The 24315-nt window shown below is 49.4% G+C and overlaps 1 protein-coding gene across 1 annotated transcript in view; it reads left to right on the forward strand.

Moving 5' to 3' along the window:
* The window catches only part of KREMEN1 (kringle containing transmembrane protein 1), a 281286-nt gene that overhangs the window by 111789 nt on the left and 145182 nt on the right, over positions 1 to 24315 (forward strand). The window contains exon 2 of the mRNA XM_075324324.1: positions 22192 to 22354. Within this exon, the coding sequence (XP_075180439.1) occupies positions 22192 to 22354 (163 nt within the window). The remainder of the gene's footprint in view (positions 1 to 22191; positions 22355 to 24315) is intronic.

Here is a 24315-nt window from a genome sequence, read left to right on the forward strand (position 1 = left end):
AGTTCCAGTTCCAGTGGCCGGAACGATCAGCTGATCGGCCAGCGGCCGGCTTTTGTGAACGATCAGCTGATCGGTCGGCAGCCAGCTTTTGTGAATGATCAGCTGATCGGCCGGCAGCCAGCTTTTGTGAATGATCAGCTGATCGCCCGGCAGCCAGCTTTTGTGAATGATCAGCTGATCGCCCGGAAGCCAGTTTTTGATCGTTCACAAAAACCTGCCGCCGGTAAAACAGTAAAAAAAAAAAAAAACCAGCTGATCTTTTTTTGCAGCATCAGTCATATCAGTTGTGCCACTATCTGCAAGACTGCAACGCATCTGTTGCATCAGTCACACAACTGATTGTGACTGATGCAAAACAACGGAATTATGAACTAAAGCGGGCTTTACACACTGCGATATCGGTCCCGATATCGCTAGTATGGGTACCCGCCCTCATCTGTTGCGCAACACGGGCAAATCGCTGCTGCACAACATCGCCCAGACCCGTCACACATACTTACCTGTCCAGCGACGTCGCTGTGACCGGCGAACCGCCTCTTTTCTAAGGGGGCGGTCCGTGCAGCGTCACAGCGACGTCACTGAGCGGCCGCCCAATAGCAGCGGAGGGGCGGAGCATAACATAACATCCCGCCCAAAACATCCCGCCCACCTCCTTCCTATCGCATAGCGGCCGGGAGGCAGGTAAGGAGAGCTTCCTCGTTCCTGCGGTGTCACACGGAGCAATGTGTGCTGCCGCAGGAACGAGGAATAACCTCATTACTGCTGCAGTAACGATTTTTGAGAATGGACCCCCATGTCACCGATGAGCGATTTTGCACGTTTTTGCAACGAAGCAAAATGGCTCATCGGTGTCACACGCAACGGCATCGCTAATGCGGCCGGATGTGCGTTACCAATTCCGTGACCCCAATGAGTTCGCATTAGCGATGTCGTAGCGTGTAAAGCCCCCTTTAGCCTTACAAAGTCTATCTACATAACATGCCTATACTTTACCTTACAAAGCATCCTATTTAAGATTCTCCACTCTGCTACTTCTATTACAACCTATGTTCTACCCTAAGGCCTATCTGCCTAATACACTGTGTGCTGAATTATTAGGCAAGTTGTATTTTAGAGGATTTTTTTTATTATTGATCAACAATGTTCTCAATCAACCCAAAAGACTCATAAATATCAAAGCTTAATATTTTTGGTGGTTTTTTTTTTTAGATTTGTGTACGTATCTATTACTGTGCAGAATTATTAGGCAACTTAATAAAAACCAAATCTATTCCCATCTCACGTGTTTATTTTCACCAGGTAAACCTATATAACTGCACAAAATTTAGAAATAAACATTTCTGACATGCAAAAACAAAACCCCCAAAAAATTGTGACCAATATAGCCCCCTTTCTTTATGATGACACTCAACAGCCTAGCATCTATAGATTCTGTCAGTTGCTTGATCTGTTTACAATCAACATTGCGTGCAGCAGCCACCGCAGCCTCCCAGACACTGTTCCGAGAGGTGTACTGTTTTCCCTCTCTGTAGATCTTACATTTTATGAGGGACCACAGGTTCTCTATGGGGATCAGATCAGGTGAGCAAGGAGGCCATGTCATTATTTTTTCATCTTTTAGACCTTTACTGGCCAGCCACGCTGTGGAGTACTTGGATGCATGTGATGGAGCATTGTCCTGCATGAAAATCATGTTTTTCTTGAACGATACCGACTTCTTCCTGTACCACTGCTCGAAGAAGTTGTCTTCCAGAAACTGACAGTAGGTCTGGGAGTTGAGCTTTACTCCATCCTCAACCCAAAAAGGTCCCACAAGTTCATCTTTGATGATACCAGCCCATACCAATACCCCACCTCCACCTTGCTTGCGTCTGAGTCGGAGTGGAACTCACTGCCCTTTACTGATCCAGCCTCTGGCCCATCCATCTGGCCCACCAAGAGTCACTCTCATTTCATCAGTCCCTTTGAAAAATGAGTCTTCAGATATTTCTTGGCCCAGTCTTGACGTTTTATCTTATGTCTCTTGTTCAAAGGTGGTTGTTTTTCAGCTTTCCTTACCTTGGTCATGTCCCTGAGTGTGGCACACCTTGTGCTTTTTGATACTCCAGTAACGTTGCAGCTCTGAAATATGGCCAAACTGGTGGCAAATGGCATCTTGGCAGCTTCACGCTTGATTTTCCTCAATTCATGGGCAGGTATTTTGCGTCTTTTTTGCCCAACACGCTTCTTGCGACCCTGTTGGCTATTTGCCATGAAACGCTTGATTGTTTGGTGATCACGCATCAAAAGTTTGGCAATTTCAAGACTGCTGCATCCCTCTGCAAGACATCTCACAATTTTGGACTTTTCAGAGCCCCTCAAAACTCTCTTCTGATCCATTTTGCCAAAGGAAAGGAAGCTGCCTAATAATTAAGCACACCTTATATAGGGTGTTGATGTCATTATACCACACCCCTCCTCATTACAGAGATGCACATCACCTGATTTACTTAATTGGTAGTTGGCTCTCAAGCCTATACAGCTTGGAGTAGAACAACATGTATAAAAATTATCATGTGATCAAAATACTCATTTGCCTAATAATTCTGCACACAGTGTACACTTTACCACACATTACTAAAACATTTATTAACAAATTATATTTTACAGTACCATATACATCATTAATACAATTACAAGACAGTAACATTAGATCAGCATACAGTTGACCTTACCAGGTCTCAGCACTAGCCAGCACCAGCCGCTATACTGTCTTGTCTCTGCTACATTGGGAAACTGCATCTTCCCACAGCAGCACAGTCCACATAAAACACACTTGACATAATACATATAGAACAGTATAAAACTCAGTAGGAGTGGGGGCAACACAACCACCTTCTACATCTTCCTCTATGCAGAAAACAGGAGGAGAGGCCACAAAGCCTTCTTCTCAGACTGCAGAAGCATCAGGAGACTGATACTCATAGTATGGGGTTTCTAAGAGGTCATATTCCCTGTTCTCAGACTGCAGAAGCATCAGGAGACTGATACTTATAGCATGGAGCTTCTAGGTTTAGGATGTCACACCCCCTGTTCTCAGACTGCAGAAGCATCAGGCAACTGATAATCACAGCATGGAGCTTCTAAGACATCATGCCCCTTGTTCTTGATCTGCGGAGACAGCTATTATAGAAGGCTGATGGATACAGCATGGAGCTGCACAATGATATTTGATGTGACGTCCCAAATAGAAGGAGTGAGAGGTAAGGAGCAGCTACTGTATAACTAAATTACATGTGATCTAAAGATACTAGAAGTGTACTAGGCCTCTCAGCTTTATAGTGTATGAGTGCAGGTACAGTACAACCTTTTTTTATATCCCTGGAATACCCCTTTAATTTTGAGGTCCTAAACCCAAGTGGTCAAGATCAACTAAAGCAGTGCTTGCTTTTACCTGGACTTTATTGTATATATGGGTGTGCCAGTTTGTTTATGCTTCAAGGTATTCCATATGTATGGTAAAAGAAAAAAAAGAAAAAAGCTGTCATTGTGACCTGTACATGCAGCAAATTCACAAAGTGTATGCCGGCTTTGGACTCATTCCTTGTACAATTTGGCAATCTATTTTTTTCTTCTATGAAGAAATTTCCATGGCTGTCTTACTGCCCCTGATAGACTTAATATTGCTAGCAAATCTTGTATAACTCTAATGTTTGTAGCTTCTGTGAACTATAGGGATTTGTCCTAAATAGCATATAACAGTAATAGAGCCGTCATAAAGGGTTATTCAACACAAAAATCCATAGCCATAGCATAGGTGATAACTTGCTGGAATTCAGACTGTTTAGCCCTGTCCTGAATGGAGCATTGATGAACATGCTCAGCCTCTGCTCTACTCATTGTCTATGGAATTGCGGAAAACAGCACTCAGCTATTTCTGGCAGTCCCGTAGACAATGAATGGAGAGAATGTTGAGCATGCTCCCCTCTGCTCCACCCATTGTCTATGGAATTGCGGAGTACAGCACTCAGCTATTTCCTGCAGTCCAAAAGACAATAAATGGAGCGGATGTTGAGCATGCTCAGCTACTGCTCCACTCATTGTCTATGGGATTGCTTTGTACAGCACTTGGCTATTTCTAGCAGTCCCATAGACAATGAATGAAGAGGATGTTGAGTATGCTCAGTCACTGCTTTACCCATTGTCTATGGGATTGCTGAGTACAGCACTCAGCTATTTCTGGCAGTCCCATAGACAATGAATGGAGAGAATGTTGAGCATGTTCCCCTCTGCTCCACCCATTGTCTATGGAATTGCTGAGTACAGCACTCAGCTATTTCCTGCAGTCCAAAAGACAATAAATGGAGCGGATGTTGAGCATGCTCAGCTACTGCTCCACTCATTGTCTATGGGATTGCTGAGTACAGCACTTGGCTATTTCTAGCAGTCCCATAGATAATGAATGGAGAGAATGTTGAGCATGCTCGGTCACTGCTTTACCCATTGTCTATGGGACTGCTGAGTACAGCACTCAGCTATTTCTGGCAGTCCCGTAGACAGTGAATGGAGAGAATGTTGAGCATGCTCCTCTCTGCTCCACCCATTGTCTATGGAATTGCGGAGTACAGCACTCAGCTATTTCCTGCAGTCCAAAAGACAATAAATGGAGCGGATGTTGAGCATGCTCAGCTACTGCTCCACTCATTGTCTATGGGATTGCTTTGTACAGCACTTGGCTATTTCTAGCAGTCCCATAGACAATGAATGAAGAGGATGTTGAGTATGCTCAGTCACTGCTTTACCCATTGTCTATGGGATTGCTGAGTACAGCACTCAGCTATTTCTGGCAGTCCCATAGACAATGAATGGAGAGAATGTTGAGCATGCTCAGCTACTGCTCCACTCATTGTCTATGGGATTGCTGAGTACAGCACTTGGCTATTTCTAGCAGTCCCATAGATAATGAATGGAGAGAATGTTGAGCATGCTCGGTCACTGCTTTACCCATTGTCTATGGGATTGCTGAGTACAGCACTCAGCTATTTCTGGCAGTCCCGTAGACAGTGAATGGAGAGAATGTTGAGCATGCTCCTCTCTGCTCCACCCATTGTCTATGGAATTGCGGAGTACAGCACTCAGCTATTTCCTGCAGTCCAAAAGACAATAAATGGAGCGGATGTTGAGCATGCTCAGCTACTGCTCCACTCATTGTCTATGGGATTGCTTTGTACAGCACTTGGCTATTTCTAGCAGTCCCATAGACAATGAATGAAGAGGATGTTGAGCATGCTCGGTCACTGCTTTACCCATTGTCTATGGGATTGCTGAGTACAGCACTCAGCTATTTCTGGCAGTCCCATAGACAATGAATGGAGAGAATGTTGAGCATGTTCCCCTCTGCTCCACCCATTGTTTATGGAATTGCTGAGTACAGCACTCAGCTATTTCCTGCAGTCCAAAAGACAATAAATGGAGCGGATGTTGAGCATGCTCAGCTACTGCTCCACTCATTGTCTATGGGTTTGCTGAGTACAGCACTTGGCTATTTCTAGCAGTCCCATAGATAATGAATGGAGAGAATGTTGAGCATGCTCGGTCACTGCTTTACCCATTGTCTATGGGATTGCTGAGTACAGCACTCAGCTATTTCTGGCAGTCCCGTAGACAGTGAATGGAGAGAATGTTGAGCATGCTCCTCTCTGCTCCACCCATTGTCTATGGAATTGCGGAGTACAGCACTCAGCTATTTCCTGCAGTCCAAAAGACAATAAATGGAGCGGATGTTGAGCATGCTCAGCTACTGCTCCACTCATTGTCTATGGGATTGCTTTGTACAGCACTTGGCTATTTCTAGCAGTCCCATAGACAATGAATGAAGAGGATGTTGAGCATGCTCGGTCACTGCTTTACCCATTGTCTATGGGATTGCTGAGTACAGCACTCAGCTATTTCTGGCAGTCCCATAGACAATGAATGGAGAGAATGTTGAGCATGTTCCCCTCTGCTCCACCCATTGTTTATGGAATTGCTGAGTACAGCACTCAGCTATTTCCTGCAGTCCAAAAGACAATAAATGGAGCGGATGTTGAGCATGCTCAGCTACTGCTCCACTCATTGTCTATGGGTTTGCTGAGTACAGCACTTGGCTATTTCTAGCAGTCCCATAGATAATGAATGGAGAGAATGTTGAGCATGTTCCCCTCTGCTCCACCCATTGTCTATGGGATTGCTGAGTACAGCACTCAGCTATTTCTGGCAGTCCCGTAGACAATGAATGGAGAGAATATTGAGCATACTCACCTCAGCTCCGTTCAAGATGAGACTGCTGACTAATGATGTTGCGATTACTGGGTGTACCATCGTAAATGGAGATTATATATAAATGTTCTAGACCTATGGTAGAAGTGAGGTTGAATAAAAGGGACAAAGAATTAGGCAAATTCTGAATTAATTTGAAGATAATTAACAGTGACTTTCATATCACTTATGTAGAACAGCTGTATATTGTTTTCTGTATATACGAGATTTCATCATATAAGATTGAGCCACCTACATCTGCTCATCAGAAGATCATTCACAAACTGTAAAGGATGGAGCCAAAAGCACATCAGTAAAGCACTGATTGTTATTAGTTGTCTGTGAGGTTTACTGGATGCTACATATTGTTTGTTATATGCCACTGTTTTATTTTATGTGAAGGAAAAATGTGCAGATACTGTGGCTGTAAACTGCTCCTGATTACTGTTTGTATCTGCATATTAAAGGCAGGTGGGATCTCTAATCAAGCGCTGTTCTCTGCAGCATTGTCTATAGATTGCTCTGTGTTTTAGCCCAGCTGAGCCAGTTATTCCAGTCTTATTTTTAGTATATGTAACTGCAGACCATTTACAGTGAACTTATTAAGGGCCTGACAAAGTCCAGACCCTCATGAGACTAGAGCTTAACCAGGAAAATAGAGAGTAAATCGTCATCACTGTCATCCTTGGTCTCAATTACCAAACTGTGTTGTGATAACTGCTAACAAGGCGGGTTCCATTGACTGTTACGTTTACAGAGGAACTATACTGTAGCTCCAAGTAACTTTTCAGAATAGGCAGTCGTGTGTCTATAAGACGTAACACTACTTCAGTCCAGGGCCGTATTTGCCACTAGGCACCCGTGGTCCCGTGCCTAGGGCGGCACGTTGCGGGGGGCGGCAGTTTCTGGCAGCAAAAAAAAAAAAAAAAAAAAAAAATTTTATAATTTTTTTTTTTTTTTTTTTACATCCCCGCCCCCCGTCCCTCCCTCCGTTACACTCGGCTGTGTTCCGGGGGGGGGAGGCGCACTTCTGCTGTCTATCTCAATACATGGCGGGCGCCAGGCATAGTGAGCTGACTAACCCCGGAAGTTCCGTGGCCTGCACTTCCGGGGTCAGAGGCGCGCGGGCGCGACATTCAGCTGACTGCCCCGTGCTGCAGCGTCCAATGCTGCAGATGACACACGCCGTGGAGGAGGACGCGTCTGCAGCTGGAGCCAGCCAGAAGAGGAGCCAGCCAGAGCAGGGCGGCGGGCATCGGAGCAGGTAAGGCAGAGGCAGAGCCTAGAATGTATGGGCTCCTTACAGGTTAGTTGATGATCGTTGCAAATTGCGATGCCTCTTTTTGTCCACTGTAATCATGCAAGGGGAGGCTGGGGGAGGCTGGCAAGAGAGAGAGGCTGGGGGGAGGCTGGGAAGAGAGAGAGGCTGGGGTGAGGCTGGGAAGAGAGAGAGGCTGGGGGGAGGCTGGGAAGAGAGAGAGGCTGGGGTGAGGCTGGGAAGAGAGAGAGGCTGGGGGGAGGCTGGGAAGAGAGAGAGAGATGCTGAGGCTGGGAAGAGAGAGAGGCTGAGAAGAGAGAGGCTGAGGGGAGGCTGGGAAGAGAGAGAGAGGCTGAGGCTGGGAAGAGAGAGAGACTGAGACTGGGAGGAGGCTGGGAAGAGAGAGAGGCTGAGGCTGGGGGAGGCTGGGAAGAGAGAGAGGCTGGGAAGAGAAAGAGGCTTAGGCTGGGGGGAGGCTGGGAAGAGAGAGAGGGTGAGGCTGGGAAGAGAGGCTGGGGGGGAGGCTGGGGGGAGAGAGAGGCTAAGGCTGGGAAGAGAGGCTGAGGCTGGGGGGGAGGCTGGGGGGAGAGAGAGGCTGAGGCTGGGGGGAGAGAGAGGCTGAAGCTGGGGGGGAGGCTGGGAGAAGAGAGGCTGATTCTGGAGGAGGCTGGGAGGGGGAGGCTGATGCTGAGGGAGGCTGATGCTGAGGGAGGCTGGGAGGGGGAGGGTGAGGCTTGGAGGAGGGAAGCTGATGCTGAGGGAGACTTGGAGGAGGGAGGGATGAGGGAGGCTGATGCTGGGGGAGGCTGGGAGGAGGGAGGCTGATGCTGGGGGAGGTTGGGAGGAGGGAGGCTGAGGCTGGGGGAGGTTGGGAGGAGGGAGGCTGAGGCTAGGGGAGGCAGGGAGGAGGGAGGCTGAAGCTGGGGAAGGCTGGGAGGAGGGAGGCTGAGGCTGGGGGAGGCTGGGAGGCTGAGGCTGGGGGAGGCTGGGAGGAGGGAGGCTGGGAGGGGGAAGGTGAGGCTTGGAGGAGGGAGGCTGATGCTGGGGGAGGCTGGGAGGAGGGAGGCTGATGCTGGGAGGAGGGAGGCTGATGCTGGGAGCAGGGAGGCTGATGCTGGGGGAGGCTGGGAGGAGAGAGGCTGATTCTGGGGGAGTCTGGGAGGGGGAGGCTGATGCTGAGGGAGGCTGATGCTGAGGGAGGCTGGGAGGGGGAGGGTGAGGCTTGGAGGAGGGAAGCTGATGCTGAGGGAGACTTGGAGGAGGGAGGGAGGAGGGAGGCGGAGGCTGGGAGGAGGGAGGCTGAGGCTGGGGGAGGCTGATGCTGGGGGAGGCTGGGAGGAGAGAGGCTGATGCTGGGGGAGGCTGGGAGGGGGAAGGTGAGGCTTGGAGGAGGGAGGCTGATGCTGGGGGAGGCTGGGAGGAGAAAGGCTGATGCTGGGGGAGGCTGGGAGGAGGGAGGCTGATGTTGGGGGAGGCTGATGTTGGGGGAGGCTGAGGCTGGGGGAGGCTGAGGCTGGGGGAGGCTGAGGCTGGGGGAGGCTGAGGCTGGGAGGAGGGAGGCTGGGAGGAGGGAGGCTGGGAGGAGGGAGGCTGGGAGGGGGAAGGTGAGGCTTGGAGGAGGGAGGCTGATGCTGGGGGAGGCTGGGAGGAGGGAGGCTGATGCTGGGAGGAGGGAGGCTGATGCTGGGAGGAGGGAGGCTGATGCTGGGGGAGGCTGGGAGGAGAGAGGCTGATTCTGGGGGAGTCTGGGAGGGGGAGGCTGATGCTGAGGGAGGCTGATGCTGAGGGAGGCTGGGAGGGGGTGGGTGAGGCTTGGAGGAGGGAAGCTGATGCTGAGGGAGACTTGGAGGAGGGAGGGAGGAGGGAGGCTGATGTTGGGGGAGGCTGGGAGGAGGGAGGCTGAGGTTGGGAGGAGGGAGGCTGAGGCTAGGGGAGGCTGGGAGGAGGGAGGCTGAAGCTGGGGAAGGCTGGGAGGAGGGAGGCTGAGGCTGGGGGAGGCTGAGGCTGGGGGAGGCTGGGAGGCTGAGGCTGGGGGAGGCTGGGAGGGGGAAGGTGAGGCTTGGAGGAGGGAGGCTGATGCTGGGGGAGGCTGGGAGGAGGGAGGCTGATGCTGGGAGGAGGGAGGCTGATGCTGGGAGCAGGGAGGCTGATGCTGGGGGAGGCTGGGAGGAGAGAGGCTGATTCTGGGGGAGTCTGGGAGGGGGAGGCTGATGCTGAGGGAGGCTGATGCTGAGGGAGGCTGGGAGGGGGAGGGTGAGGCTTGGAGGAGGGAAGCTGATGCTGAGGGAGACTTGGAGGAGGGAGGGAGGAGGGAGGCTGAGGCTGGGGGAGGCTGGGAGGAGGGAGGCTGAGGCTGGGGGAGGCTGATGCTGGGGGAGGCTGGGAGGAGAGAGGCTGATGCTGGGGGAGGCTGGGAGGGGGGAGGTGAGGCTTGGAGGAGGGAGGCTGATGCTGGGGGAGGCTGGGAGGAGGAAGGCTGATGCTGGGGGAGGCTGGGAGGAGGGAGGCTGATGTTGGGGGAGGCTGGGAGGAGGGAGGCTGATGCTGGGGGAGGCTGGGAGGAGGGAGGCTGAGGCTGGGAGGAGGGAGGCTGGGAGGAGGGAGGCTGGGAGGGGGAAGGTGAGGCTTGGAGGAGGGAGGCTGATGCTGGGGGAGGCTGGGAGGAGGGAGGCTGATGCTGGGAGGAGGGAGGCTGATGCTGGGAGGAGGGAGGCTGATGCTGGGAGCAGGGAGGCTGATGCTGGGGGAGGCTGGGAGGAGAGAGGCTGATTCTGGGGGAGTCTGGGAGGGGGAGGCTGATGCTGAGGGAGGCTGATGCTGAGGGAGGCTGGGAGGGGGAGGGGGAGACTTGGAGGAGGGAAGCTGATGCTGAGGGAGACTTGGAGGAGGGAGGCTGATGCTGGGGGAGGCTGGGAGGAGGGAGGCTGATGCTGGGGAAGGCTGGGAGGAGGGAGGCTGATGCTGGGGGAGGTTGGGAGGAGGGAGGCTGAGGCTAGGGGAGGCTGGGAGGAGGGAGGCTGATGCTGGGGGAGGTTGGGAGGAGGGAGGCTGAGGCTAGGGGAGGCTGGGAGGAGGGAGGCTGAAGCTGGGGAAGGCTGGGAGGAGGGAGGCTGGGGGAGGCTGGGAGGAGGGAGGCTGGGAGGAGGGAGGCTGGGAGGGGGAAGGTGAGGCTTGGAGGAGGGAGGCTGATGCTGGGGGAGGCTGGGAGGAGGGAGGCTGATGCTGGGAGGAGGGAGGCTGATGCTGGGAGCAGGGAGGCTGATGCTGGGGGAGGCTGGGAGGAGAGAGGCTGATTCTGGGGGAGTCTGGGAGGGGGAGGCTGATGCTGAGGGAGGCTGATGCTGAGGGAGGCTGGGAGGGGGAGGGGGAGGCTTGGAGGAGGGAAGCTGATGCTGAGGGAGACTTGGAGGAGGGAGGGAGGCTGAGGCTGGGGGAGGCTGGGAGGAGGGAGGCTGAGGCTGATGCTGGGGGAGGCTGGGAGGAGAGAGGCTGATTCTGGGGGAGTCTGGGAGGGGGAGGCTGATGCTGAGGGAGGCTGATGCTGAGGGAGGCTGGGAGGGGGAGGGTGAGGCTGGGAGGAGGGAGGCTGATGCTGGGGGAGGCTGGGAGGAGGGAGGCTGATGCTGGGGGAGGTTGGGAGGAGGGAGGCTGAGGCTAGGGGAGGCTGGGAGGAGGGAGGCTGATGCTGGGGGAGGCTGGGAGGAGGGAGGCTGATGCTGGGGGAGGCTGGGAGGAGGAAGGCTGATGTTTGGGGAGGTTGGGAGGAGGGAGGCTGAGGCTAGGGGAGGCTGGGAGGAGGGAGGCTGAAGCTGGGGAAGGCTGGGAGGAGGGAGGCTGAGGCTGGGGGAGGCTGGGAGGAGGGAGGCTGAGGCTGGGGGAGGCTGGGAGGAGGGAGGCTGAGGCTGGGAGGAGGGAGGCTGAGGCTGGGAGGGGGAAGGTGAGGCTGGGAGGAGGGAGGCTGATGCTTGGGGAGGCTGGGAGGAGAGAGGCTGATGTTGGAGGAGGCTGATGCTGGGGGAGGCTGGGAGGAGAGAGGCTGATGCTGGAGGAGGCTGATGCTGGGGGAGGCTGGGAGGAGAGAGGCTGATGCTGGAGGAGGCTGATGCTGGGGGAGGCTGGGAGGAGAGAGGCTGATGCTGGAGGAGGCTGATGCTGGGGGAGGCTGGGAGGAGAGAGGCTGATGCTGGAGGAGGCTGATGCTGGGGGAGGCTGGGAGGAGAGAGGCTGATGCTGGAGGAGGCTGATGCTGGGGGAGGCTGGGAGGAGAGAGGCTGATGCTGGAGGAGGCTCATGCTGGGGGAGGCTGGGAGGAGAGAGGCTGATGCTGGAGGAGGCTCATGCTGGGGGAGACTGGGAGGAGAGAGGCTGATGCTGGAGGAGGCTCATGCTGGGGGAGGCTGGGAGGAGAGAGGCTGATGCTGGGGGAAGCTGGGGGAGAGAGGCTGAAGCTGGGGGAGGCTGGGGAGAGAGAGGCTGATGCTGGGGGAGGCTGGGGAGAGAGAGGCTGATGCTGGTGGAGAGGCTGCTGGTGAAGGCGGGAGAGAGCGGCTGCTGCTGGGGGAATGGGAGAGAGGGGCCAATGCTAGAGACAGAGGACAAGGGTTGAGGGATAGAGCAATGACAATATCGATGGGGGGGAGTGTAAGGGCTCAGAATAAGAGGGGGCCAGCATTGGGAGCTCATTATGGAGAAGGGGCAGCATGTCTGGGCTCAGTATGAAGTGGAACAATGTAGGGGAGTCAATATCAAGAGTGGGGTAGTGTGTGTGTGGGGGGTCTCAGCATAAGCGTTAGTGTGGTGGTCTTAGGATGAATGGGGCAGCATGGAGGTGACATTATGGAAAAGAGGAAGGCAGCATTAGGAGCTCATGGAGAGGGGCAGCATGCACGGGACACTGAGGAGGGGGCAGCATGCATGGGACATTGTGAGGAGGGGACAGCATGCATGGGACACTGTGAGGAGGGGGCAGCATGCATGGGACACTGTGAGGAGGGGGCAGCATGCATGGGACACTGTGAGGAGGGGGCAGCATGCATGGGACACTGTAAGGAGGGGGCAGCATGCATGGGACACTGTGAGGAGGGGGCAGCATGCATGGGACACTGTGAGGAGGGGGCAGCATGATGTGAGGACAGTGTGCAGATCATATTTCATAATTGAGGAAGGTGTTGTGGATATCATTTATAAGGGAGGGCAGTGTGTAGTTTATTAGGGGCAGTGTGACAGTCACAGTATATAAGTGGGGACGGTGGGAATATTTTTATACTCATGCTATGTTTTGATGTGCCTGTGGTGATCCCCATTGGGGGGGGGTTAGTGCCCTTTGTTTCTCATTGATACTTTTTCAAGTGTTTTACAGAGTAGATCTGCCTTAAACAGATGTCGTGTGCGAAAACTCAGTTTTACGTTGTCAATAAGGGGCGCAACCACTTAAAGTGCCTAGGGCAGCACGAAGGCAAAATACAGCCCTGCTTCAGTCCATTATATGACTTGAATTCTCACCAGCCTTCCCCTTTTCCATCTCTACCTATTAATTTACAATTGACTCTGAGCTGGTGGGAATGGAATAGCTTCTATGATGTCCCCATACAAAGCACAGCACACAGAGAGAGCTTGATTCCTGCTCTTTAATCCTTAGTTAGTACACAGACCAGAGGCAGAGAAATCATTGGTGCAACCTGGGAGGCTGTAGGGGCCTAAGAGGTCAGGACCCATTTCTACCTCCAAAGCAGGTTCAATTTTATAATTTTATGAGCTGTTGGGCTGCAAAGGGTCCATATAGTGTTCTTGCACAGGGATCTTTTTTTACTATGTCCGCCAATGACACAGACAGAATCTTTACAGTAGTGGTCCCCAACCTTTTTTGTACTAGGGACTGTCTTCAAGCAAGGCCATCTTTCCATGGCCCAGCAGAGCAGGGTGGGGCTTTGGTCATATGGTGGCAGGGATATGGAGAACATACAGCTAGCAGGAGGGGAAAGAGAGCTGGACACACATAACGTTCTTGTCACTGCTTTTGTCTGAGCAAATTCTGCGAGTAGAGTAGAACCACTGTACATTGAGTCTTACATAGCAGTGCTATACACCAAACAGCGCTGCGGGCCAGGGGGTGCTGGCGTGACCTCGGTGTACAGTGCGGTACACCAGGTCCCCGCATGGAGCTATGCCAAGAGCCACAACACTGAATCGAAATCACTGACCAGCCCCACATAATGTGCTGTGCTGGGAGTCGCGTCTACTGAGGCCAGCCCACCGCCCTGTCCCAGCACGCTCCGTATAATGTTCTCTGCCGGGAGCCCTGATATTTTAAATGTCATGGCTCCCTGCAGAGAAAATTATGTGGGTCGTGATGAGGTGGGGCAGCACCCATCCCACAGAGTGTGCTTTGAGCCGCCACAGAGGATACTGTCCGTGTTTAGTGCTGGTCTGCGGCAACACCGTGGACTGGCAACAAAACCCTCAACGACCCAGTCCTAGTCCGCGTACCAATGGTTAGGGACCCTTTCTCTACAGTACAACTGAGCAGTATAGATGTGAATCCAGCACTGGGGCAACAATGTAAAAGAATTGTTAGAAAGATTCAAACAATCTGTGTGTGTCTCCCTCCGCCTGTTTTCTATACCCTCCCCTCTCCATTGGGTATAAGAAAATAGAGTATAACCTGACATCTCACGATCTAAGAAAGTCCAAGTTTAGCTTTTCTTCAGAGTGGATGGTGAGTCTAGGAGGCTTTGGGGAGAAGAAGTGGCTCAGACTATTTACGTAAAGTTTGTAGAAAGTATAAATCCCATAATAACTTTACTCCAGATTGACCAAAACGCTTCTGTTGATCTACTGCCAGAACAAGCCCATGTATGTGACTACAGCAGGTACCATGCCAGGCTACAAGGGCTTTTACCCCTTAATAGAAATTAATTGGTTGGGAGCTACAAAACGTGAGTCAGTCTCACAAATTCCATTTTTTTTCTGTTATAATTTGTAAAAGTAAATTCATTTATAGTTCAGAATATGAATAAGGTTATCCAAACTTACGAAGCTGCCGGATAAATGAAATTATATTAATGTCATGAATCTTCGAAAACCGCAGCACTTGTTCCCTTTAATCACCTGCCCAGTGGCAGCAGCCTTCTGGGCAGCAATTTTCAGTTCCCAAAAATTGCGCAAACGAGCTGTTAATGACTTCCGGAGTGAATCTCTTTTGGGCTCTGCACTCCGTGCGCTGCTCATCCATTACAGGAACAAAAGGGCTCAATCCCCTCCCAGAAAAACATCCACACATGGAATAGCTTGTTATAAAAACTATACGTCTGGACCTCACAGGTAAAAGTCTCACAACCTGCTGAATAGATGGAGTGCAGATGTGTGAGAAGAGGACATGGAATCCATTATCCTAAGACTTTCTGGGCGGGAGAACAAGAGATCAGAAGGAAAACATTAAAAAGAAATTTAATTACAGGATCAGGTTTAACTCGGGCAGATTCATTTAGTCATGAGTACTGAATGTATGTTTTTTACAAGCGTGGCTCTTTTTCTCTCTTAAAGGAGAACACCTTTTTCTTATTTGTGCCCTGTTCGTGTCATGTTGTCACTTCTGTCTGGCATACTAAGGCAGAGAACTGAACATTCATTTTCTGCAATGTCAGAGTGAAAAAACTATAAGAATTACTACCGTATTCCAAAACTTTTTTTTTGTCTATTTTTGCCATTGCAAATTAATGGAAATGAGCACAACCAGTCTACAGAGAAATCCTGAAAATAATCACAGCCAAATCTAAAGAGTTAAATGAGTCAACAGATAGAATATATTTGACATTTTGACATATTGCAATATATAGTGTTTTATCTGATTGAGGTTCAAACCTAAAGGGTACTTTGCACGTTGCGACATCTCTAGCGTCAGCTAGCGATGCCGAGCACGATAGTACCCGCCCCCGTCGCACATGCGATATCTTGTGATAGCTGCCGTAGCGATCATTATCGCTACGGCAGCTTGACACGCACTTACCTGCCCTGCGACATCGCTCTGGCCGGCGACCCGCCTCCTTCCTAAGGGGGTGGGTCGTGCGGCGTCACAGCGACGTCACACGGCAGGCAGCCAATAGAAGCGGAGGGGCGGAGATGAGCGGGACGTAAACATCCCGCCCACCTCCTTCCTTCTGCATAGCCGGTGGAGGCAGGTAAGGAGATGTTGTTCGCTCCTGCCGCAGGAACGAGGAACAACATCGTATCTCCTTGGTGCGACATTATGAAAATGTCCAACGCTACACAGATCACCGATTTTCGGCACTTTTGCGATCGTTTATTGGCGCATCTAGGCTTTACACGTTGCGACGTCGTTACCGGCGCCGGATGTGCGTCACTTTCGATTTGACCCCGACGATATCGCAGTAGCGATGTCGCAACGTGCAAAGTACCCTTAAGACGACTTGTCGCTGCCGACATCAGCTGGTAATAGCAGGCACCTGTGGCAAGAAGAGACTTCATTTGATGGGAATTGAGCCTTTAGGACCCCGCCGTCTTTGGAAACATATCTTATTTATAATGTTTTGACTTAATAGAAATATTGTTCGCAGGATTGTTTATCATCTAAGCCATTTATTGGGGGCCCATTATTCTTTACGGTTTCATTTTTATAAGAGCATCTGTTAAACCCTTAGCACCCGGTGATTTTCTATTTTTCTTTTTTGTTTTTTCCTTCCTTTCTTCCAAGAGCCATAACGTTTATTTTTCCATCAATATAGCCATATGATGGCTTGTATTTTTGCTGGACGAATTGTACTTTTGAATGACAGCATTCATTCTGTCACATATTGTACTGGAAAACAGAAAAGAAAAATTAAAGTGCAGTGAAATTGCCAAAAAAAAAGTGCAATTACACAATTGATTTTTAGTTTTTTATTATTTACCATGTTCCCTAGATGGTAAAACTGTCCTTGTAATATGATTCCCCAGGTCAGTACGAGTTCGCAGATACCAAACATGTACAGTTTTACTTTTATCTAAGGGGTGAAAAAAAATACTGAAAATGTTTTTAAAAGAAAAAAACAATTGCAGATCTGGGGCTCAGTGATGGTTTATTTTTTGCATCTTGAGCTGGCATTTGTAATCAGAAATATGGTTAAAAGAAAAAAATGAGCAATGTCGGGCACTGCCAACCATTATACCACAGTACAGTTGAAAATCCTTCATTTCATACTACGTGTTACTGGGACGGTCCATCGCCTTCATCAGGTGATATTGATATAACCTATTACAGATTATCATACCTTGTACAGTGCACTGTGTTCAGTGCCCGGACCTTCACAGATCAACGGTTTCCAGTGGTGCACAGTCTGCACAGCAGAGTCATTTTACATATCCAAAGTTACCTGTTACTTCCCTCTCTCCTGTAGAATGTAAGCTCTATGTGGTCAGTGGATTCCTCTCTTTCTCCTGTAGCGTGTAAACTCTCATGATCAGTGAGGGTTTCTCTTGTTTGCTTGTGGAGTCTAAGCTCTTATAATCAGCTGAATACTCTTTTTCTTCACTAGTATGTAATCACCCATGGTTAGCAGGGTCCTCTCTATATTCTGTAGAGTGTAAGCTCTTATGGACAGCAATGTCCTCTTTGTATTCTGTAGAGTGTAAGCTCTTATGGTTATCAGGGTCCTCTCTGTATTCTGTAGTGTCTACGTGTAGCGCCCCTAAGACTGGGGGCTACAGGGTATTGTATTTTTATGTATTATATAATGTCCGTTCACCCTGAGCAGGAAGAGGTTAAGTTTGTTTTAGCTCCACACAGCCTCACACACAGACAGAGGGAACATTCCTGAGGTGGGGGCACATGCAGGCGGACGTTACAAAAGGGACAGTTTAGTTTCAGTTTACCTTAGAACACCTTGGGAAAGCACTGAGAGTGGAAATGCAGTGACCAGCTCCTTGGGAGCATCTCTCTCAGTGAGTCAGAGCAGAGAAACTACCTATTCCAGACTGGTTCATACACCCTTTCCTTATCTGGGACCAGGCGAGGGGATGACTGAGGACTCCTAAGCTGAGGAAGATGCCAGTTTGGAGGCTCCAGGTCCATTAGCCGGCAGAGACTTAGAATGGGAGAGGTTGCCAGCCGGGAAGGAGTTGAGAGCCTGGGAATGGTAGTCGTGTGGCATGGAGGAGAAGAGGGTTACAGAGGGGAGGATTTTGTTGCCCCTTTTGAACAAGCACAGCAAAATCTGAAACCCGCAACCCAGTGACTCTGGCTCTGTTTGTCATCACCTTGTGATCCGGCGATTCCCAGTTCCCCGTTCTGCCTCCCGGGGGCCGCTCCGCCTGTGGGGGTCGATATCATCCTGGCTGCACCCCAGCATATTCCCCGGCGAGGTACCCTGCAGCGGCAGCCTTATCCCTGGCCGCACACCACAGGTGGCGTAGTCAACATCATCCGTTCCACTCCTGGAGGAGGAAAGGTCAGAGGAAGGATCCACAGTGGAGGAGGCCGGGACCTCAGTCACCACTGTAACTGGTGACTACCTCTCCAGGAACAATCTTTGCTAGCCTCCCTTTACTGTGCACCATGGGGCCACGTAACGAAGTCAGGCATGACTTCTACAAACCACTAGCCCGGCGACAGGTATACAAGGTACTGACTGAAGCTCCTATCTTGATCTCCGTAGGGTGTCACAACTGGCGTAGTTGACAGGATTGCGTACCCAATTCAATGGGTACTGCATGCTTTTACTGGACTGTGTCGTTAATTTATATGAGTGCCCGCGGCCGTGGGCACCATGACTACCGGACTGGGACTGTGAAATGGTGTCCATTGAGAATGGGATGGGCACCATGCGCACCAACAAAGACTGGACTTGCCCACCTTTCGTGGGTGGGATTGCAGCGGGGCGTGAAAAACTAGTGCCCACCCCCTTTGTTGGACATTCACACTAGGAGCCAGGAACCCTGCCTCCCCAGGACCAGGGGAAGATGGGGAGGTGACATGGACTGACTGGGTGCAAGCCTTGGCGAGTGGTGGCCGGAGGGTGAGCCCAGCACAGCAGCTCGCACAGGAATTGGACTGCCGTTCTAGTTCCCCAAACCTGGATACCTTTAGAGCCCTGGAGCGTCACAAGGAGTCCTGTTCCAGAATGTTTAATGACTTGTTGATTTTTTTTTTTTTTTTTATTTTTGCCAATTTTTCCTTTCCTTCCTTTTCTTCTTTTCTTCTTTTTCCTCCTACTTCTTCCTTTCCTTTATTGGGTCCCAGTAAAAGGGACGTGTTATTTGTTGACTAAGAAAAATCTTTTTATTTGCGGTGTAATTTTTCTCTTGCAACCCAGGAGTGTTGCGTTTTGCTCTGGAGTGCTGTAGCACCCCTGAGACTGAGTGTTACAGGGTATTGTATTTTTATGTATTTTATAATGTCCATCCACCCTGAGCAGGAAGAGGTTAAGTCTGTTTTAGCTCCACACAGCCTCACACACAGACAGAGAGAACATTGCTGAGGTGGGGGCATGTGCAGGAGGAAGTTACAAAAGGGACAGTTTAGTTTCAGTTTACCTTAGAACGCCTTGGGAAAGCACTGAGAGTGAACAGGCAGTGACCAGCTCATTGGGAGCATCTTTCTCAGGGAGGCAGAGCAGAGGAACTAACAGGTCCAGACCGGTTCATACACCCTTTCTTTACCTGGGACCCAGCGAGTGGATGGCTGAGGACCCCTAAGCTGAGGAAGATGCCAGTTAGGAGGCTCCAGGTCCATTAGTCAGCAGAGACTTAGTATGGGAAAGGTGGCCAGCCGGGAAGGGGTTGAGAGCCTGAGACCGGTAGTCATGTAGCATGGAGGAGAAGAGGGTTACAGAGGGGAGGATTTTGTTGCCCCCTTTGAACCAGCGCAGCTTCAAGTGGCAGAATAGAGGGTTCTAAGAGCTCCAGAGACAAGGAGGGGACCACCACACGAGCGCACAGAAAGCAGAAAGCCCACAGGCTGCTCTGCCGGACTTTGACCTCTGTCCTGCCTGGGAACGACCGGAGTCATTGCAGTAAAGACCCGCATCCTGGGTGCGACATAAAGAACTGTGAGTAAACAAAATCAGAAACCCGCAAACCAGTGACTCTGACTCTGTTTGTCATCGCCTTGTGATCCGGCGATTCCCAGTTCCCCGTTCTCTCGGGGACTGCTACGCCTGTGGGGGGTAAATATCATCCCAGCTGCACCCCAACATTTTCCCCAGCGAGGGACCCTGCAGTGGCAGCCTTATCCCTGGCCGCACACCACAGGTGGCGTAGTCGACATCATCCATTCCACTCCTGGAGGAGGAAAGGTTGGAGGAAGGGTCTGCAGCGGAGGAAGCTGGGACCCCAGTCACCACTTTAACCGGTGACTACCTCTAAAGGAACAATCTTTGCTAGCCTCCCTTTACTGTGCACCGCAGGGCCACGGAACCGGGTCAGGCCATGACTTCTGCAAACCACTGGCCCGGCAACGAGTATACAGTGTACGAACTGAAGCTCCAATCTCGAGCTCCGTGGGGTGTCACATACACTCTTTTGGTCAGCAGGGTCCTCTCTGTATTCTGTAGTGTGTAAGATCTTATGGTCAGCAGGGTCCCCTCTCTCTTCTGTAGTGTGTAAGCTCTTATGGTTAGCAGGGTCCTCGCTTTATTCTGTAGTGTGTAAGCTCTTATGGTGAGCAGGGTCCTGTCTCACTCACCTGTAAAGTGTAAGCTCTTCTCATCCGTGGGGTCTTTGTCGTTCACCTGTAAAGTGTAATCTCTTATGGTCAGAGGAGTCTTCTCTTTCTCTTCTCTATTATCAGTGATCACATAAATGCTGTTGCTGATTGTCCACTGATCTTCTGAGGTCTTGCTTCCAGCACCCCGGCTATCAGCTGATTTTTGCCAAGGGAGCAAAAATGCCCTTTTGCCATGGGTTAAACAACCCCTTTGTACGCTAGTTTATAAATCCAAACATTATTTCTACAGTTTGACAAAGAATATTGTATTATAAAAAATATGTGTATGTGTAAATTGTCATCAATATAGCTAACCTACAATAGCATTATTTATCCAAATACTTATCGCTACAAAATCAGACTGTGACTTAGAAGGAAACCCGTTTGTAGTGATTAGTTGAGATTTAAAATATTTTAAAGTGGCCCAGAAGTCCTGCATTTCCAAAAAATGGAGCTGAACGTGTTCCTCCACATGCTGCCATAGGGGTGTAACAAGTAATACAACTTGCTGCTTAAAACAAAGGGATAAAGCAATGGGCCCATGGTTTTGGAATGTCCTAATTAGCTGTAGACATGTTGAATAAACTTTTTTTTGCTGTAAACATTACCAAACCTCAAAGTCTAAATGCTGAGCTGTCATCACTGACATTTTAGATTCTTTAGTTCTCCTTGTATATTTAAAAACACTAATGGATGCAAATTCCAAGGCATCTACATAAGCTTATAGTTCTTGATTGCATGTAATACTCTGTCTTGTCTAAAATCAGTTGATTGCACATATACCAAGTCTTCTCCCTCAATGTTTTTGAGAATGTTTCTGTAGAAACAGAAATAAATGTAACAGCTCAAAGATGTAACAAGTATATAATATGCTTTGTGTGCAGTGGATAGATTTCTGTTAAGGTTTATACATATATACGAAAAGTGAGTACACCCTTACATTTTTTGTAAATATTTTATTACATATTTTCATGAGACAACGCTGAAGATATGACACCATGATACAATGTAAAGTAGTCAGTACACAGTTTGTAAATTAGGGGCCTCTAAATAACTCAACACAACTATTAATGTCAACCGCTGGCTACAAAAGTGAGTACACCCCTAAGCAAAAATGGCCAAATTCTTTCCAACAAGTCAATATTTTGTGTGGTCATCATTATTTTCATTGAATCAATATATGGTAGTGGATGAGATAATTTAGGTATGTTAAGCCCGCTTTACACGCTACAATATATCTTACGATGTGTCGGCGGGGTCACGTCGTAAGTGACGCACATCCGGCATCGTAAGGTACATTGTAGTGTATGACAGGTGCGATTGCGATTGAACGTTAAAACGTTCATCGCATACACGTCGTTGAATCCTGACGAATTGCACGTCGGGTTGTTCAATGTTCCCGAGGCAGCACACATCGCAGTGTGACACCCCGGGAACATTGAACAGATCTTAGCTGCCCCCCGCGGCTCCAGCCGGCAATGTGGAAGGAAAGAGGTGGGCGGGATGTTTACGTCCCGCTCATCTCCGCCCCTCCGCTTCTATTGGCCGGCTGCCACGTGACGTCGATGTGACGCCGAACGTCCCTCCCACTCCAGGAAGTGGACGTTCGCCGCCCACATCGAGGTCAAATGGACGGGTAAGTACGTGTGACGGGGGTTGATCGTTTGTGCGGCACATTCAACAAATTAAACGTGCCGCACATACGATGGGGGCGTTGCAAATCGCATACGATATCGTATGCGAAATTGCAACGTGAAAAGCAGGCTTAAGGGAGGTTTTCTGCCAGATGGGTGCCGTGGTGCAGATTAATACAGTAATATGAAGACATACAAAAAGCAAGAATGAGGTGCAATTATTCTGGATTTTGTGGTGAACTTGCCATTTTACCTGTAAAAATGACTATAAGATTTATTTGGGAAAAATTCTATGATCTTTTAAATTGTTTTTCATTATTTTCCAGAATGCTACACCGTCAATGGGGCTGATTACAGAGGAACCCAAAACCAAACATCTCTGGACTGTGGGAAACCTTGCCTCTTCTGGAACGAGACGTTTCAACATCCGTACAATACTTTAAAATACCCCAATGGTGAGGGAGGTTTGGGAGATCACAACTACTGCAGGTATGAAAGCCAACGAGCCAATTGGGGTAAAGAATTCACAATTATATATTTTATATATTATTTTAGATAGTTATAAAAGAAACATTTTATTTTTGTAAATGTCTTCTTCGACAAACTCCGCATAGGTGATCAGTGTTTCTGTTTTGTTCTTCTACTAAAAAGTAGGCAAACAGGCTTGATTGATTTCCATGAACCTTCTGAGAGGCACCTGCAAAATGAATCAGCAGTGGGCTCCACCGAGGAAGCGAGCGCCACATCAGACCTTTGCTCAAAGTTATTTTGCCAATCAAACGCATCATAAAAGAGACTAACACTGCTACCATTTTACTACTGGGCATAATTCTCTTCCTAGACATTTCCAGAGCTATTCACTGTAATCGCTGTGTATGTGCCCCGAAGAGCTGGCATCTGTGATTGGTAAATGTAGAGTTGCCAACTGTGCAGAAGGAAAAAATTATATTTTTAGACCATGCTTTGGCATTTAACGCAGACTACAGCAGTGGAAGCCAGCGTGAAGTTGTATAGACAAAGAAATAAACTTATTTCAATAGTATGTTGTACGGCAGTGTTTGGCTAGCTGTCTGTCTGCTGCTTGGAGTGTGCACCAGACTGTCTAAATATTGCAACCTACAACCTTGTAATCTGGATATTATGGGCTTCTCTCAATAATATGGGCCATCAAAACTGTTTTTTTTAACTTTGGTTGTTGATGAGTTTGAGGAATTGATGTGTCTTAACTTGCTGTATGAATCTGTCCTCCTCCCTCATATATCAGTCTTAAAGAATTAAGTATTTCCTGGCAAACTGTTGTTATAGATGATGGAATAGTGTGATAAGTACATGAGGCTTAATTCATCTGAAATACTTTTAGGCTATGTGCCCACATTGCTTTTTTGTGTGCATCTTTTCTGCTGAAATTTTTTTTATTACTTTTGCGTATTTTTCCACTTGCGTTTTTTCTGCTTCTTTTTGCTTTTTTTTTAGTCATGGCGATAGCGGGGGTTCATGTGTTGTACCCCCGCGATCACCAGAACCCAGCTCTCACTCCCCGGAGCGGTACCCACGCCGCTCCTGGCAGTTTAACCCCTGAATACTGTGATCAATGCAATCACAGCATTCAGAAGACAGGGAGAGGAATTGCTCACCTCACCCTGGCAATTGAGTCACTGTAATGTGATCATAGGGACCCGATTGCTTCCAGGGTGAACCCTGGGTTACTGAGCTACGGAGAGTTATGGAGAGCCTCACACACCATGCCTTATGCACAGTGTGTGAGGCAAAGTGCTGTGCTGTAATCCCCTGTAGTGATAAAGCAACAAAATGTGCAATAAAAAGAAGCATGGGATGCTTTTTCCTTGTTTTTGATTAAAATAAGCAGGAAAAATGCATAAAAAAAGGCAAAAAAAACGCCATGTGAGCACATAGCCTTAGGGCAGGTGTGGGGAACCTTTTTTCTGCCAAGGGCCATTTGGAAATTTCTACCAACCGTTGAGAGCCACACAAAATTATCAATGTGAAAATGACCCTGCTATTTTTGGTCAAATAATAAATTAACTCATCCCTAATGTGGTGGCCGGAGCTGCTTCTCTTTGGTGCGGCTGTGATGTTTGGTAATACTAATCATGTTTCTTCTCACAGCTGCTTTTTCAGGTTTGTCTCGGTCTGGAGTGCAGTCAACTCTTTGTGATAATAAGATTGGTAAATAATATACATCACATAATCGACGCTGTATAGATATTACAGGATACGCTGGAAGCACACACATTACATAGGAGACACTGGGACTGCTGTATATACATCACAGGAGACACTGCGGGCACATACATCACTGGGGGGGCTTGGGCCATTTACATCACATAGGCAACGCTGGGACTGATGTATATACATCACATAGGAAACATTGGGACTGCTGTATATACATCACAGGAGACACTGGGGGCACATACATCACATGAGGGGCT

This window comes from Anomaloglossus baeobatrachus, chromosome 1, assembly GCF_048569485.1.
Source record: "Anomaloglossus baeobatrachus isolate aAnoBae1 chromosome 1, aAnoBae1.hap1, whole genome shotgun sequence".
In the NCBI taxonomy this organism is placed as follows: Eukaryota; Metazoa; Chordata; class Amphibia; order Anura; family Aromobatidae; genus Anomaloglossus; species Anomaloglossus baeobatrachus.